The 18,475-nt window shown below is 42.2% G+C and overlaps 1 protein-coding gene and 2 non-coding genes across 3 annotated transcripts; 1 reads left to right on the forward strand and 2 right to left on the reverse strand.

Annotated features, from left to right (window-relative positions):
• Window positions 1-694: 694 nt before the first annotated feature.
• Window positions 695-786, forward strand: trnar-ucu (transfer RNA arginine (anticodon UCU)). The gene is given in 2 exon segments: window positions 695-731; window positions 751-786. It is a non-coding gene; the product is annotated as a tRNA-Arg (tRNA).
• A 1,631-nt stretch (window positions 787-2,417) lies between these two features.
• trnaq-uug (transfer RNA glutamine (anticodon UUG)) lies at window positions 2,418-2,489 on the reverse strand. Its single transcript has one exon. It is a non-coding gene; the product is annotated as a tRNA-Gln (tRNA).
• A 13,344-nt stretch (window positions 2,490-15,833) lies between these two features.
• Window positions 15,834-17,693, reverse strand: LOC114430890 (galactose-specific lectin nattectin-like). The gene is made up of 7 exons (XM_028398709.1): window positions 17,655-17,693; window positions 17,383-17,448; window positions 17,254-17,269; window positions 16,731-16,822; window positions 16,408-16,542; window positions 16,171-16,279; window positions 15,834-15,853 (listed from the first exon to the last, which is right to left on the reverse strand). The coding sequence occupies exons 2-7, from the start codon at window positions 17,446-17,448 to the stop codon at window positions 15,834-15,836; spliced, it is 438 nt and encodes a 145-aa protein (XP_028254510.1). The 5' UTR covers window positions 17,655-17,693.
• Between the last annotated feature and the right edge of the window lie 782 nt (window positions 17,694-18,475).

Here is an 18,475-nt window from a genome sequence, read left to right on the forward strand (position 1 = left end):
TACAAGTCCAGACGCCTTACTTCAATCTTCTCTACAAACATGCCAAAGCAAACAGTTTTTACCAACAATGTTACACACTGAGTTTTGAAGGTCTTAACCACTAGTCTGGAATGTTTACGACATGTGTGAAAAATTGTAATTCACGTGTGTTATTACCCATAGACTCCCATGTTAAAATGTCCAACTTCACAGCAGAAATGAACATGTTTACAGCCTGGTACAAAAAAACATTCTGGTCTCAAATGATAGGTTCTCTTCTAGTGTCAATTGTATGGGGGGTGATTTTTTTTTTACAACTCACTTGTTTTAATTCAAAGTCAGCTTTATTGTCAAATCTGCTATATGTGCTGGACATACAGAGAATTGAAATTGCGTTACTCTTCACTCCATATATAACATGTAACTAAAAACTTGTGTAAGTGTAAAAAAAGGGAAATTGCTTAAGGCTGCTGCCAAGCAGTGTCATACAATGACCAGCACTGGAGGCAATGTGGGTCAAGGACACACAACCCTGCTCTACCACTGAGCCACTGCTGATGTTGCCTTCCCTTCTGGATTGCTGACTTGCCAGAATACTGACTGTTACTCCTGAATTCTACGTATAATTCCGGAATTCTGTTGACTATTCTGGAATGCTGCTGCTTATTCCGGATTTCTGCCTTTCATTCTAGGACAAACAAATGAACTGCTTTGTGGCTCTGTGGCACAATGGATAGCGCATTGGACTTCTAGATAAACACAGGAGAAGTGATTCAAAGGTTGTGGGTTCGAGTCCCACCAGAGTCAAAGTGCCTTTTAACTTCCTGTGGCGCCGTCCTTCAGGGTGGATACAGCTCCTGTCCAGAGCTAGAAAAAAAGGACTGCACCCAGACATCCCGGAAAACAGCGTCTCTGCCCCCGGATTTGTGACCGTACAGGTGGACAGAGATCTGACTGGTGTGAGCTTTTGCTTGGCACAGAGGCAGCTAATAAACTGAAAGTTGTACCTTTTTCATATGACATGGTGAGGAGGAGAACAGAAGATCTCTCAGCTGACATTCAGGCACAGCTGCTGGATAGACTGCGATCATGTAAGAAATGTTCCTTTCAGTTGGATGAATCAACAGAGCAGAGCATCTCCAGTGCTGCTCAGTTGATAGTTTTGGTGTGCTATCCCTGGAAAGGAGATATTTTGGAAGACTTTCTGTTCTGCAAGTTACTGCGCAGATAAAGTCTGTCAATCCAGAGATTAAAGCTGCTCACTGTATGCTGCTGAACATGAGGCACTGCTGGATCACTCTGAGGTGCGATGGCTGTCGCAATGGCTGCAGCACAGAGCTCAAACTGTACCGACCAGCTCAGAGGGGAAGAAGAAGGAGCAACATCACATCAGGAAGGAAGGAATTGTCACTGCAGAACTGAAGAAGCTACTCGGGGGAGTGTTGGTCCCACTTAAGATTAAAATTTAGGGTGTTTTCACACTTGCTCCCTTTCGGCCCTCTAAACGAACGCAGATCGATGACTCAGGATTTTTTGCTCTATTTAACTCTAACTCTGTTTTCCCTGAATGTGCAGTAATTTAACCAGAAAACACAGGAGAAAGCCGACATTCTGCTTCAAGTGAAAACTACCCAGACTTCAGTGCAGTGGAGGAGTCTGAGAGCTCTAGTGGACCTGGTGTGAACAGAAAGAGGACTAAATTACATAAAACCAGTGACCCTGACATGATTTGAACATGCAACCTTCTGATCTGGACTCAGACGTGCTACCATTGCTCCATGAGGTCTGTTCACAGCTTCTGCTCTTCCAAGGACTCGGTTTAGCATGACATGATTAGCTTGATGTTCATATATGTGTTACACATTATTACTAGATGAGCTGCAGTGAAACATCCAAGCCACCACGTCCCAGCACATATCAGAGATGCAGAACAGATGGAACAGTCTTATGGAGTGATGGAGGCCATGAAGCCTCCTAAAGCTTTGAATGGAGCTAAAGTCATGATGCACTGACCTTTCTTTTTATATAATGTCTCATAAGTATTTGTTATAATATTGCCCCAAAAAGTCAGTCACACTTGTGTGAAACCAGCCTGTCCAGTTAGGATCAACACTGATTGTGGATCAGTTTCAGCTGCTGTTGTGCAAATGGAACAGACAACAGGTGGAAATGAGAGGCAGTTATCAAGACAGCCCTATAAAGGAGGTATGTGTTATAATACTAAATTATGTCTTCAGCTACTTTTATACTCATTATTAATCCCAGATTAAGGTGTCATTTAGGAGAGAGATTTAAATTCTATCTTTATGTAACTTCTCCTTCTGATACACTCTGATAGTTATTCAGTTACAACATGCTGACTGGAAATCTGCAAAGTGAGCCCTGAATTTTTAGAGAAAGCAGAAAGGACACCAGTATTACTGTCCAAACTAAACTAAAGGTTCCACTGAGATTTGAACTCAGATCACTGGAGTCAAAGTCCAGAGTGCTAACCATTACACCATGAAACCTGCTTCTCATGGGTCTTCTTCTCCTCCTCTACCCGGCCGACTGTCAGCAGTTTGACAAAGACTGAACACTTTGCATATCACTGTCCTCCATGAGGAGGCTGTCCTCCATGTCTAGATAAGGCTTGCTGTCTAGCAGCTGGGAGAAATGTCTTTTTGTGGCTGTGGCATTAGCCCAACATTGAATCATAAAGTTTATTTGTTGCATAACAGGAAGTGGTCTTGTATTAGGGTGTGACCCTCCTGAGAAGCAGAACCTCTCCTCTGATAATTGTCTCTCATTGGACAGATATGAAAATTAGCCTGAGCTATCCGGGCTCTACATGTTGTTACAGAGAATAATTCTGTGCAGACAGGTTAACTGAAACAGAGAGCATTGATTCAGGGTGAACTTCCTGTGTGTGCAGACAGTGGAGGTGGTTTCAGGTGTTATAAATTGGCATCCCCATGGTTCAGATGAAGAAGTGGTTCCAGTTCCTCACAGGTCCTGTGTTCAAATCCCGGACGAGCCCACATCTTTGAACTTCAGTAGATTGGATGTTTGCATTTACAGGATTAATCTTTATTCCAACTTAGACCCTGTAAACAGCTGTCTGCTCAAACTCCCAGCAGCAATCATTCTAGAACTGAGACCAAATCATCAACCGCAAGCTCTACTTCCGACTGTATCCTGGGGAAGCCACTCCACGCCTGTGTGGACTCCCCAAGATACACAAGGAAGGAGTCCCCCTCTGCCTCCTTCAGGTGATGCTTTATGGCCTCTGATGTCACCTGGAGATAGTGGAGAAAAAACAGACAAAAGAAGTGAAAGAGGAGCATGACAACTAGAACAAGAACAACAAAAGTTTCAATTACAATTAGGAAAACGATCAGAAAGTTGAAAATGATGACACGTATGATCTCTGCCAGATCCCCACCTTTGACTCCTGGAGAGTCTGAACGAGCTCCTCATTGTCAAGTATATTCCCCTTAGAGTTAGAGAGAAGCTCAACAATGCGGTCCTCGATATCTTTCAGCTGATTGCGGTCAGCGTTGATGCGAACAATCAGCTTATTGCTCTGTTCCTCAAGATGTGGACTCTCAAGACGCACCACATCACTTTAAAGAGAGAAACAAGTTGCAGGGTAATTGTAATTTTCAAGGGTTTTGGAGGTAGAGAAAGGAGAAGAAAGGGGGGAAAAGAGAAGGAAAAGGGTAAAGTTGTGAATGTGAGTCTTAAAGTTTGGTTAGAATTCAATATCTGTCTTGTGTCTACCTGAGCAGTTGGTCCTCCAGGCCAGACTCAGTCACAGTGAAATTGATGATTGTAACTTTAATACATTTCTGGAAAACAGAAAAAAATGTACATGCCAAAAGACACATTTTACATTCATCGAAGCCAGGATCACACACACTACAATTCTAATGAAACACTAATTAATTTATGAAGATTTAACTGTCATGTCCCTCTGCATCATCAGAGCCTTTGTTTTTTCTGTCTAACAAAAACGCTCCTCAGACTTATTCGGCCGTTACAGTCACCATGCAACCCCTGGTTTGAATAAACACTGGAGTAAACCCTTGCATTCACAGGGTCCTTCTGCTCTCCTGGCTGGTGTTGAACAAAAGGGCATTGCACACAGGTGTAGCTGGCAGGTGATTTAATGTCTGCAGAAACATGGTTTGATGCCAGGCGTTCATTATACTGCCCAATATGTAGCTTCAATGGCAGAAGGATTCACAAAGGTTCTTGTGTGCGATACTGTTTTTATTCCAAACGTGTGCTTCTTGGAAAGCACATAAATACCTATTATAGTTGATAGCCGTTTGGGATTTTGTGAGCAAAGGTTTGTTGAATGTGAATTCCAAGACTCCATAGTGACCTAACTGTCTCTGGTGCACACTTGCTGATGCCAAGTGTATTACCTACAGCATTCAAGGAAACATGATCAGACATGGAAACACAATAAAGAAGCAGTGAAAATATCTTAATTTAGTGCAAATTTGCAATGCTGAACGAGCTGGTTGGTGTCCTTTCTACTGTATGAAGGGAAGCTTGGTATTGTTGCGTTAGGTATGCTGGGGCGGAGGCCAGTCTGTGACTTTGTCTCTGACTGTGTCTGAAAGGAGGTTCTATTTTCATAGAATACATATGTCCTCTGAATTAATTTACGCCACCTGATCCTGTGGGTCGATCATAAGAGGCCAGCGACGGTCTTTGGTTACCAGGATTCCATTCTCTGTAGATACAGTGTCACAGGGCAACCCTTCAGTGTTCCACTGGAGGATGTCATATGGATCACTCAGAAAGTCGATCAGGCTGAAGGGGGAACTGATGGGTATGTTTAGCTTCTGACACTGCTTAATCCACTGGGGAACAAGAGTAAACAGGGTATATGGTATTAGCTGTTACTGCTTTTTCACAATATGTTTCTAAAAAAAAACTCTAGACCAGGCTCACATTGGCCATACCAGCTGCACACTTTATCACAGAGGCCCTAAAGGTTTTAAACCATCCCATCACACTGTACCTACCAGCTGTCTATGGTGGGAAGTGAAGGCTCCATAGTAGGCAATGCAGGCAGCTGCAATGCATACATTTCCCACAACACTGTTGATGTCCTGCTCAAGATTTGCAACATTTTTTTCCCAGCGTATCTGCTGTCCCCCAGAGCAGAAGTCAGTTTCCCTGCTCTGTCCAGTCGAGCCTGTGTCAGAGCCATTTTGTAGGTCCTTCATCTGACCCTCCACCTCCTTAAGTTGTTGTTGCTTTTCCCTTAGTGTTTTCTTGGTTGTATCCAGCTCTGCCTGCGTAGGTAAGGGTAGCGGGAGAAGAGTATGCAGACCAGTCACACAGAGCGGTGCAGGGCAGATGAATAGCCAAAGTGACAAAGGAACAGACAGCAGACTGTGAAGAAATATTGCAATGTGCATGTGTATCAGTAATATAAACTGCCTCTTTATGACTGCCTGTGCTTTAAACCACGTTTTCTTTTCTTTGGAGTAAAGATCCAGGCTATGACCCACATGCACAACGACCCGTAAGCTTTGGACACCTTCTCCACCTAAAAGCAGCACATGATAAAGTATTACACCCAGCACACTGAAACAAACTGTGTCAAATTCCATCTATTTTTTCAGAATATATATCATTAAATCTACATAGCCTACAGCAGCGGTCCCCAACCTTTTTTGCACCACGGACCGGTATCATGTAAAACAATACTTTCACGGACCGGCACAGAAAAAAAAGTGCATAAAGAGACAACTTACTCTTATGCTTAATTAGTGGGAGCCTTTGAGCTTTCTCAGCAATGAGGCGGTCCCATCTAGGGATAATGGGAGACATGACACCCGAAGTGTGTGTTCTTATGTCCAGTCCACTCCGTAATTTTGTTTGGGCCGTCATTAACTGCTTCAGTCGTTCTTGTTCACGTTTTCTTCCATGCTTGTCTTTTAATGCAGGGTGCTCGGTCTCGCATTTTTTGAAGGCTTTCGTTCATTTGCGAGTCTGGTCGCCACATAGCACTCAGAGCGACTTGGTGTGTGAGAATCACCTGTTGCAATCAAATCCGTATTTTTAAATAGGACTCCTGATATAGTCTTTTAAATGCGGGTTTTCTTTTTCTTGAAGGGGCAGGCTCCTCTTCTTCTGTCTCCTCGTTAGGGCCTTTTCCCCTTTCCGAAGAAGCTCTCCAAAGACTTTGTTTTTTTATTCAGGTTGCTGCTTGTGGGCTTATTTTGGGGTTCCGTATCCCGTGACCGGACAAGCGTCTGGGCAGGTGCTTAAAGGCACAGGCGATGAATCTGATCGATTTATAAATGAAACAGCTGTCAGACTCAGATAATGAATAATATATTTTTTGCTCAGTCTTTCTGTGCGGCCCGGTACCAAATGACCCACGGACCGGTACCGGTCCCCGTCCCGTGGTTGGGGACCACTGGCCTACAGTACAGTGGATAAAGGATATAAATTACATTGCCATTCCAATACTGACATTATGACATTTACTACAAAACTGCCAAGTGTCTGAACTCTAATCTTTTTTACTTAAAGTAAAAAAAAGATAAGAGAAGTTCTGTTGATAGATCCGATAGATCATGTCCGAATGTTGGACATGAAATTCAAACAGACCTTCTCAGGTAGGAACTCAGAGTTGTTGATGTATTTTTGCAGCTTCAGCAGGATCTGAGGTTTGCTATTATCCTTGTCATAGTCTGTCAGACGCCTAAGGAAATTGAAATCTCCCAGTAATTGCTTGGCAGAGCTCCAGTCTGGTCTGTAAAAATAAAGCAATATTAGTGAGAAACTCTGGAAAAAATGGGGAGGTCAAAAACGGTCAATTCCCCTTGTTTCTTCTCCTCCCGAGTTGGTTTATGAGGAAGGAGCGGATAAATTCTGGTCTCAAGATTACAATTTATTGAACAATGAGGCAGATTCTGAGTCACAGAGCTCTGGGTTGTTGACCACAAAGAACCAAAGAAGAACAACACAAGAACAGGACAACCAACAAAAACAAACAACCCACAGCAACAACGAGCAACGCAACAACAACTGGACATGGAATTCACACATTGATATACCCCATGGGCGTTCCTGCCTGCCGGCCCACAGGGGCATCTACTATCCCCCTGCAGACCCTGGGTCATACAGTGAATAGACTATTAGTGTTTATTCCCTAATAAGGTAAAACTCCAATTCCTCAAATCTCATAGGTTGTGAGTCCGATCTAGGGATGACCATAACACGGGCACTCAGAAAAACACATTCCTTTAGAATCTGGCTTTTATCAGGTTAGAGGTGCTGCTGTCCTTAGTCTGAATTTATGACCATCTCGTACCAACCGGAGCTCCAGAGAGCAGAAAAACAACTGATCTCATCTGCCACAGCCTGAACTGCAGAAAACAAAGTTATATGACACACTATGAAATTACTTCTTAATACATTCAGTATCCTCGAATTACTTTGATTTTCTATAAAACTTCCTAACACATAAACACTTATGAAAATCACATTATTAAGTGATAAACACATTTAAACATGAATACTTCATGTTAGGGACACACTCCTATATATCTGAACACACACTGCAGAATCAATTCTTTCACCCTACACTAGACAGGCTGATTTCACACAAGTGTGGCCAGATCAACCTGTCTCTGGCAACAGATTAAGTACCACAGGCTTTTAAACTGCTGTGATCTCCAACCTCACCTTTATTTCTAAGATATTTCAAAGGGTGGCTGCAAGTCAGTCCACCTACAGCACCGGTCTGAAGTGTTCCTGGATTCAACAATAATCTGTTAAATATCACAGACCACAATGAAATCAAGTTTGAGGCAGAAATAAGCCCTGGACTTACTGTGGGGCCACAGTCACTTTTTGGCAGATGAAAACACCAGTTTCTGAGGTTTATTATTTTAAAGGGGTCTTCATGGTATAAATGTGCTGGCTGCATCATAAGTTCTTGTTATTTAATGATAGTTAATTATAACTTCCTGGACCTGCAGACTCTTTGTCTTCATATGGGCTGAATGAAGGGAGACTAGCACAGATTTGACATGTGTGACTTCCACATGCTTTCCTACCATGAATGGAACAAGTCAAGCAGCACATGATGTGTTTGTGTAACACTGGTGATGTTATCTGTACATGTGCAGAACAAAGACATGACCCACAGCAGACCATCATGTCCTTCTGATCAGTTTATTGAGTCTGTTTGTGTCCACTGCTTTCAGTCTGCTGCCCCAGTACACAACAGCAAACAAAATGGCACTGGCAACCACAGACTCATCAGCAGCAAGTTAGGTGATATTCAGGCCTAAAAAAATCCTTCAAACTTGGCACACATGTATAAGGCTGTATGTATATTGTACTGTATGTACATGTATATTCCTGTGATTGAGTCCTGTGAATTTGGTGCCTGTGTGTCAAAGTATTGCTGAGAAATTGCTGGAAATACGGTAAATCAGGTTTTCTTCATTGGAAGGAGGCCTGAGGTGTGTCACAGAATTGCTGAGTTAGTGCTGGAAATCATGTTTGGATCCCTACAGGGTCTCTAGGACCCAGAGGACAGAGAGTCCCACAGTGCAGACAGGCCCCCCTCTCAAAGGGGACAGGCAGGACATCTGGCCGGGGGAGAGGCAGGGGCCAGGTGGAGGGAAAGACAGTGCAGCAGCTCATTCTGCTGCAGACAGAGGGAGAGAGCAGACCATTCTGAGAGAGCTCCAGCAACTGTAAGTTAAGCTAGTTTCTTCTTCATGCTAATAGCTTAGCATAGATCCCTGTGCAGGTCAAAACAGCTCATATTACCAGTGTTGATGCATGTACTTTTATACAGCTTCAGTGATTTGATTCTGCAGGATCTGTAGCTGTAAAATTACAGTTGAAAAACTTTTCTGTAGCAGAAAAAGTCAAATGATTCAATCTGGTCAGCTTCCTGTTCAGCAAAGACAAAACAAACAATTGCATCAGTGCACTGTTCTGTGTAAGTGATCTGGTGAATAACTTTTAATATAAAATACTTATCTTTATGTTTTCCCCTTTAACAAACTGTGACGATCCATCTGAGAAGCCTCCTCTGGGACTGAATAAAACATCAAAACTGGAATCAAGTTAACGAGTACAAGGAACAGCATTGTCTAATAAAACACAAACATAAAATAACTTCACATTTACCTCACTTTCTTCTCTCTTTGTCTCACTCTCCCAGAACACCCAGAAACCTAAAACATCTTCAACATTCTGAAAACTGGGTTAGTGCAGCACATAAATACATGAGAACACATCTGAACATATGACCCAGACCTGAACACAACAGGTGTCGACGGGAGAAAAGCCTGATCTGTCGGACCTCATTCAACCGGCCGTGCCCCGTTTATGCAGGCTCCAACCAGCTGTCTAAGGCCAGATCGGGGTTCTCCTGTCTTTCCTCTGCATTTACCATGTCCACCTAAAACATCCTGAACACATACATAAGAACACGCAGCCACCACACCTAACATATATAACAATGAACAAAAACAGTGTATGCATATATGAGTGTTATGGCTAGTGTTGTATGAGAGAAGGACAGAGGGAATGGGGAGAGTGTGGGAGTGAGGAAGAGCACAACTGGTAAACAGAAATGAATGCGTTATGGCTAAAAAATATGACACTGTGGGCTGTTTTGAGGCCTGAAAGTCCTTTGACTCAAGTTAAACTGCAGGCAAACTGGCAGACAGAACACTTCCTGCTGTTGAAGTTGGGCTTTAATGGCCGTGGCCAAACTCTTTAAAAAAATGTCATGTCCCCTATCGTCCGCCATCTCGCAAAAACAGCCCTGGAGTCATACTTTACGTCAGTGTGATGCACAAAGTGTGCACCAACTGAACAGACATATGCAGCCATAACACTGTTCACGAACCTGCGGGCCTTGTCTATGTTACCAGGACTGGCAACACCCCTCCACCTGCACCTCTGAGTGAGCCCTGAGAAGATGATTTTCATAGCTGGATGCTGCAGGTGGAGGCGGTGCAGGTCCTCCTTCATCGCTGCGACAAGCCTGACACTTAAGAACCCGCCACAGTGGATGAGGAGGACGTCTGGAACTGCTCTTCCTCGTAGGGACCTGGAGAAGAAGGGGAGGAAATTACTCACCTGAGACCACCACACCCAAGCCAGTAGATGGTGGTCCTGTTGACCCCAAGGGCGTTTCCCACTGTGGCTGCAGCTCTCTCGCCACCACGTCGGATGTAGCTGTTCCCCATTATCCAGACAGTTGTTGGTTGAGATCGACATGTTGACATGAAATTATAATAGTCCTATAATATTTACAAGAGTTTAGAATTGAGGCAACTGGACTTAAGGATGGTGTTTTGAAGACCGCCAAGAATGAGAGCATCCACACATACAGTATAACCTATAACTCTTACTGGTGTGAATTGGTGTTGCAGCCTCTGAGGCACATGCCATCGTCCTCATAACCTCAGTTGATTTCTGAAAGAAGTGAAAAGATTCATTTAATATATTTTAAACAGATGGAATAATAATACAGGAACAAACTTATTAAAATATGGGAGATTTAAGCTGAACAGTGTGATGAGGACGGCCAAAACGGTTTGGGGGTGGAGGTGTTTCAAGCATCTGATAGCAAATAAGTCACATGTAACTTTAACTCCTGTCGTGCATATTGTGTACATGTAAATAACCAAAACCATGACGGAATGTCTGTCAAGATGGAAACAATGCAAGCTAAATAAACTATGCAAAGAAGTGAGGAGTACATTCTGTCTCATTCACTTCAGTCAGTGAATGAGACAGAATGTACTAAGATCTGTTAAACTGAGGAGAATTTCATGACTAATCGAGTGGAAGATGCAAATACATACATCTGCAGTTGGAGAACGGAGCAGGAGGGTGCAGCATCCATTCTCTGCAACTGTGTTGGTGGTGGAGGCCTCAGGGCCGTCTGAGAGCAGAGCATTTCAACTTTACGACTACTGAAAGACCACCTGACTGAACATTGGCATATCATAACATATTACAACAGAAGAAGCATTAATCACTTCTTGACTTTAAATAGGGACACTGACATAAGAACATTTACCTGTGCAGCAGGAGAGTCTCTGGCTGCGACCTCTGGTGGTCCAGGATCTGCCAGGTCCAGCCGCCTCCAGCGCACCGTTTGGGCCTGGGACCTCTTCCCCTTCCGCGGCATTGTCCTGTGAAGTAGGTAGACAGAGTTGTGTATATGTACTGTGTGTGTATATGTATGTATAGCTATGTGTTATTTATATAGAATATGTGGTGTGTGTAGGTGTTAATGTGTTTAATGTAATTTATATAGAACATGTGTCTGTAGGTGTTAATGTGTTTAAAGTTATTTATATAGAATATGTGTGTAGGTGTATCCAGCGTCGATCTGAAGAGTTTTCCAAGAGCTGAAAGGAAGAAAAAAAAATCTGTCAGGGCACAGTTACATTTCTATTCTAACAATATAAAAAGCACTACTGTTTCTATTACAGCTGAAGGTTTCCAACCATGTACAGAATCATTGTATCACTGAATTACATACAAAATAACAGTTGTGGCTGTGTTAGTAACGTTGTAGATGACTGGCTCAGAAAATGCTGCAGTATAGTAGTACACACAGTATCTGTGAAGAGGACACAGAAAATCAACACATGCATTGTGTTTACTGTCACTTCTTGTATATGCTGCTCACACAACCCAATGACTCCATGGGTATTAATAAAGGTTATGTGAATGCACGACACTGATAAATTGTTCAGTTTTAAATGACAGTAGCTCTGGTGCTTTAACACATCTTCATTAATATTCTTCGTTTAAAAGTGAAACTGCCGAACTAATCAGACTGTAAAGAGAAGTTACACTAATTTAACCAAAAGTACATCAGAATGAAATCTCCTACCGTACCTTTAAGGCTGTGAACCCCTCACTGCACACTTTAAACTCCGTTCTCTCTGTTTAAACACTGTCAGAGTTCAAACCTTCGTAGGAAATAAGTCCAGTATTACAGAATGAAACCAAAGATCAAACCTGTTTTCAGCAGCATTCTGCATTCTGGAGATGGACTGACACTGGTCTACGGACTATCCGGACCAGAACTCAATGAGCTGTAAGAGAAAAACAAGGTGAGAGGTGAACTGGTTATAGGAGGGACCACTGTAATGCAAACATGTGATTTGCTGATTCTGGTGTTTTTAGGTTTGATTTAAATTCCACAAAATCATTTATTTGCATTCAATTGTTTTTTTATTTTAATCATATATAATTCATACTTCTGTCTGTGTTCTAAGAGTGGTCTGTGTTCTAAGAGTCTCTGTGTTCTAAGAGTGGTCTGTGTTGGGTCTTGGTCTGGGTGTTGAGTCTGTGTTGTGTTTAGTCGTGATGGGGGCAGATATGGGAGGGACAGAGACAGCGGACTTGGGTTCTTAGATTGCGACTGAGACCTTTCCATGTACTTTAACAGATGCTCCAAACACAGTCCTTTCAGAAGAATCAAACTTCTGTCAGAAACAGAACTCAGCCTCATAAATATACATTTTTACAGTGAGCTCCCAAGGAGCCATGCACAATCACTACCTTCACATAAAAAAACATCATAAAGTGCTGCTTACCTTTCAGAGGAATCAAACTTCTGAAAGCAATATGGCGCCCTGCACAAACTTCTCTCAGCAACTATGGTGTCACTGAAGAAAAGTGCAGCATGGGAGCTGTCACTCCAACCAAATCAACCGTGCCTCTGCACCACCTGCTGGCCAACCGGAACAGACTTACATGTATATCTGCATATCTTATGGTTGTTCTGTATCATCTTTATTTTTACTTTATCTATTGTTATGCTGCTGCAATGACTTCATGTTCCTCTGGGGTCAGTATCATCTTATCTAGTGGTAAAAGTCTTTCTCCCTGTTGGGGAATCGAACCCCGGTCTTCCACATGACAGGCGGAGATACTATCCACTATACTAACGAGGAACGCTGAACCACCACCTGTCATAGCAGCATCCACCTGGTGCGGTCATGTGTCAGCTGGGTGTGACGGAGTGGCTACGTCAGTAACTGTGGGCAGACTGCGGGTGTGTGTGCAGGTTTAGTCCATGTTCAGGCAAACAAACAACAGACAATATTTGTCCCTGCTGTCTCTCCTGCACTGGGAAAAACTCCATTATCTCTGATGTGTCCACACTCCACCAAACAAGCTGCATGTTACATTAACCAGGTCAGTTTAACTTACAGAGATACAGCAGCACTCATAAATCACCATGATGATTGTTTACTGTCTGAAAAACGCTACATGCTAACAAGTGGCTAAATGGGACTACAAACAATGTCATCAAACATCATCAAGCTGTTTGTACTGTAGAAGAGGTCCGGTAAACAGAGCGGTGGTGGTGATGTTGCAGTCATGTGACTGCTGTAGTTAGCTTAGCATTAGCTCTCCACTTCTTTGTGTATTTAGGCTTCAAATCCTGCTGAACAAATCCTGTAAGGACCATAAACTCTCAAGAGGCACGCGCCAGGGCTGTCCTCTTTCACCTCCACTGTTTGTGCTGGGAATTGAGCCCTTGGCTATTGCCATTAGGACCAATAAGAATATTACTGGCATTAAAATACATGAAATTTACAACAAAATAGGCTTATTCGCAGATGGTATTGTAATTTTTTTATCCCACTTGGAACAATCACTACATCATTTGCTCAATGCAATTAGCTCTTTCAATAAGCTTTCTGGTTACGGAATTAATGAATCAAAATCAGCTATTCTTTTCCTTAAGCATTCAATCACCATTCAAAATAGTTAGAAAAAGCTTCACCTATCTGGGTATCAGAATTACGTTGACGATCTAGTAGAGGCTAATTATAATGAATCAAATCTCCTACTCATTTTTCTCAAAGATGATTTTGTAATTTTATTTGGAATAACAATCGAGCAAGACTCCATGCTTTATCTCCCACTATGATGGAGGAGGCTTAAAGTCCCAAACCTCCAATGGTACTACTGGGCCGCCCCACTTCATAATGCTCCCCATAATGCAGACAAAGGAATAAGTAAAACTGTAGATTTATTCAATAATAACATTCTCACATCATTTGAAGATTTAAGACAAGGTAGGTCAGAGGTTAACATCAAATTTCTACGCAATACTCGTGAGGACTTAAATTCTGTAATTTTATCTGAGGACTGGCAGAAGATTTGCTTGAAATCTCAAATATTGTTACTTCAGTATGAGTGGATAATGAGAATATATGTAACACCAACTCAAGCTAAATAAATTTAACCCCAATATCCCAGACATGTGTTATTAATGTGGTAAAGGGCACATGATAACAGGCTTTGGATGGTAAAGTGAAAGATATGATTTGAAATATTACAGGTTTAAATTAGTTATAGATGCCAAACTGTGTATCAGAATCAGAAATACTTTATTGATCCCAGGGGGAAATTGTTTGCTTGTATCCTTGCATGCTACAAGCTAAATACACCATAGCTAAATCTTGGAAATCCAGCACCAAACCAAGTATTAGTGTCTGGCTGGCAGGACTAACCGACTCTCTTGCAGTGGAGAAATGAACTTTAACGTAACGTTAAAAGGTAAATATCTCATTTTGTGGAGATCTTTTATGCTGTTCTTGGAGGGGAGGAAAGCATTGGAGGCATCAACTAATGATTATTCGTCTGTTTTTCTTAATGATTTTCTGTCCAGGATAACTGAGTTAACTTTTGGACCATCAAAAACTCTTAAGGATGAGTTATGTTTAGGACTGTGTTAATGCTGCATGATACTGCCCTGCCATGTAATAGCTTTGTTTTGCACCTGTATTATTTGATGTAGTGTGATTATTTTTCTGAAAATCAATAAACACACTTTTTGAAAAGAAAAAAAGATAATGGCTGATTGTGGGGGGACCACATGAGATGCTAATTTTCTAGTTGGATGACATGCGTTAGTTTTAGCATTCAATACCGCATCATAATTTGGGCAATAAGTCAAAGTGAACCTTTGACTTGTTATGAAGGACAGTAACATAACGTAATGTGGTGAACATGTGAACATTTCTGTTGTGATTAGATTGTAAGAATGTGTTAAAAAATTTTCTTTACCAACACAAACGTGTGAAACAGATTGCTGAGCAGGAAATAGATTTATTGTTTGAAGATGAAGGGAATCAAAATTGTTAATACGTCTTCCAGCAGTGATGTCATCGAGGCCTGACATCCTGGTGGAAGTGACATCAGCAGTGTGGATGTAAGGTCCTCATGCCAGATGCATCCGAACAGGTAGTGAAAGTTATGGATTTATGACACAAACAGAGGGTCTCTTGAGGGTGCAACTTGCATCATTGACGTTGTCTGTAAACAATGACAGCAACACAACATGATGCTAACGCTGAGAAAGTGACAAAGTGCCAGCTAAAAAATATCCTTTACACAGACCACACAGATGGTGAAGGTGCAGCCATACTGTCTCTAGATGCTCATAAGACACAATAAAGTGGCCTTCTCTTTTCCCAGATCTTCCATTCGCACAAATGGGAACAAATCTAGACCGTTCTTGTTGCAAAGAGGTGTGCGGCAGGGAACAAACTGTGCCCCCTGCTGGCACACCCAAACATCAAGGGGATCAAACTCCAAAATCCATCCCTGCTCTCCTGCTCTCTTCATGGCCTTACTATTTTTGCACATTTTTTTTGTGCTATTTTGCCTTTTTAGCACTTTTTTTTAACAGTGCATTGTGTTCTGCATCCTGATTGGCTGTAGACTAGTATAAGTCAATCTCCTCTGTGCAGTGTCTGCTGTACAGTACAGAATGCGTACTGGAAACAGGTTTTGATTTTTGGTTTCATTCTATAATACTGGGCTTACTTTTCTATGGCGTGAACTTTGAGAGCGTTTAAACAAGAGGGAAAAGTGTGAGAATGCCTGTCTGAGAACAGCTAAAATGTTTGCTACTGGCCTGGAAATCCACCAAATTTGATGACTGGCATAAGGAAATGGTGTCTGTAAAACAGATGTAGCGCTTTCATCTGGATAAACTGGACAAATAAATTAGGCTTGAGATTATGGGGAGCCTACTTGGCTAAGTGCCACATCACCATATGATTAGGATGAGTTGGACATGGTATTCATTGATCAATAATGATTATTGTTTTATAAAAAAATAGAGATCGAACTTAGAGAACCACGATTCATTTGTACCTCCCCGGTTGATCTCCATGCAGTCTTCTCCTCCAAGATCATTAGGCTCTCCTTGGCCCCAGGCAGTGAAAACATGCTTTGAACCATCACTCCACAGCCACACACCCTCCTGGAAGAATACCATTATTTTTGTACCCCTTTTCTATTCATACAGGCAGTACAGTAGTGATCATATAACACCTATAGTGATCAAATATTCAATACAGCAGAAAGCAATTCTGTTGATAAAACTCTCACCTTCACTGCATCATGGCCTCCAACCCAACTAGTAGTATGTTTGCCTGTGGCTTTCAGGACAAATTGTCGCAGGGTGATGTACTCGTCAGGGCTTCGGAATGAGGCCAGATTTCCACCTCTTGAAAGGCAGGACAGCTGAGGAGCAAGACAAGAAGAACTGAGGGGGATGATCAACATGAGTGGTTGCATCCATCAGGACTCTGCTCTGACTCGGGGTTTCTTATTTTGAAAATTCTATGATTTCCAGTTTTATTTATTTAGTATTAACTCTCCTCCTCCAGTTTTGTCCTTCCTCAATCAGTGTGTCAGAGGTGTCCAAATACCTCTGCATCCGTCCAGTCCCTTTCAGTTTTGTCAAACAAGTAACAGCGACCTAGAAGCAAGCTCCAACCAGAAGGGCAGAATTTGCATCCACCTTAAAGAAGAGATGACAATACAGAGCAACAAATTATTAAATTATTGTTTCTACAACATGACAATAGCACATCAACATCCTGCATGATTTATGTCAGGGCTGCTGTGTTACCCTACAACACCTTTAACTATAGTCTCTTCATGCAGCAGTAAATGATCTGACACCTTTCAGAAACTGCGGGAGGCTTTGACTGTTTTTCTGATTTCTGTCTTTCTGACTGTGCTAGCTGCACAGACCTCTCTGCTTGTAGCCATGATTGTTTCCAGTGAGCCCACTCTGACTGAACATGTGACACAGAAGCTGCTGGAGGTAAAGTTAAGATCCACACAAGAAATCTGCCTTCTGTCTAAAGCACAAACAACACATATATGGACAGAACCTGTCCAACATGTTATCCTTAAATCAGTCACATTTTAGAAAAGTTCACCAACCTGATGTCGAGCTGACCTGTGGGTGTAAAGAACATTAGAAATGAGTTCAGGATTCCCTTCCTCTAATGCTGTCCTACAGCTGGTCATGAAACATGAAAACACAAGTTTAAATGTGGAGTCGTCACTTACATTTGGCATGATCCACAGCACACCCATCGCACAGACGAGCACAACGAAATGAAGACCTGATGCCATCTAAAGGACAATGCAATGTCCAGATTACAAAATGCATCCTAACAAACACTGACATCAACAGAGATTCATTTAAAATGAGTTAAGCTCCACATTAAGTGGACTGAGGGGTAGCTGCAGCTTTCCTTCTACGTGTATGGAGACAAAACACTTGAGAGAGGCAGATCAAATCGTTTCTGTACATCAGAGATGCAGTGATGAAGCTTTACCTTGTTGTGATGTTCAGAAGAGGCTGAAGAGTCACAGCAGCTGGTAGCAGAATGTCTTGGAAGAGGGAACGCCGGGTTTATATGTGTTGTCTGGCGGCTTTGGTTCATTAGTGTACGCGTCATCCCCCGAACATGAGACCTGATGTGATAAATATCAGATGTTGCCACAGCCTTCAGTAAATGTTTCTAAGACAAACACAAAGGCGATACCTGTCAGCAGTTTAAACAGTTCCAGTGTAACTAATTCTGACATCAAGTCAAGTCAAATGTATTTATAAAGCACATTTAAAACGACTTTCATTGACCAAAGTGATGTACACAAAAGTCAATCACATATTAAAATCAAAGTAAAATTAAAGCTGCAAGCAGCATTGCGGACCCTCGCGCACCTTGCGATCCGCGGGGCCATCGCTGTCTTCTCTCCTATGCTCTTGTCTCCTATACTCTCCTGTCCTATGCTCTCTTTTCGTCTCATTTGCAGAGATGTACAACAAACCTTTGTTTACAACCAAACTTTCCTGCTACCAGTAGGTGGCGCTATGACCGTATAATCCTATTAGCATATATGTTTGTTCAGACTCAGGTCCATAGCAGTAGTGTAAGATTGTGTCCACATTGCATGAAGTATATGGGTAGTACTGCATAAAATAGAGCAAGTTCCGTTGCAATGGCGAATGGTCAACTTTGAGGCCACACCCCCGCCACACGGTAGTACTTTTGAAAGAGTTTTGGAATGCGTCTATTCCCTTTGGTGTCTTGAGTGGACACAGTGAGTTTCAGCTCAATTGCATGAAGTATGCGAGGCGTGAAAACTTTTATAG

The sequence above is a fragment of the Parambassis ranga genome, unplaced genomic scaffold, assembly GCF_900634625.1.
Source record: "Parambassis ranga unplaced genomic scaffold, fParRan2.1 scaffold_31_arrow_ctg1, whole genome shotgun sequence".
Taxonomy (NCBI): Eukaryota; Metazoa; Chordata; class Actinopteri; family Ambassidae; genus Parambassis; species Parambassis ranga.

What these genes read in the sequence shown, in the direction of transcription:
- LOC114430890 (XM_028398709.1), bottom strand. Translation starts at nt 17,448, where the DNA reads ATGGCATCAGGTCTTCATTTCGTTGTGCTCGTCTGTGCGATGGGTGTG. An exon ending in GAGGCCATGATGCAGTGAAG is followed by an intron (nt 16,280 to 16,407) that starts GTGAGAGTTTTA and finishes GTATTCTTCCAG; the next exon opens with GAGGGTGTGTGGCTGTGGAG. An exon ending in CATGGAGATCAACCGGGGAG is followed by an intron (nt 15,854 to 16,170) that starts GTACAAATGAAT and finishes ACGCTCTCAAAG; the next exon opens with TTCACGCCATAGAAAAGTAA.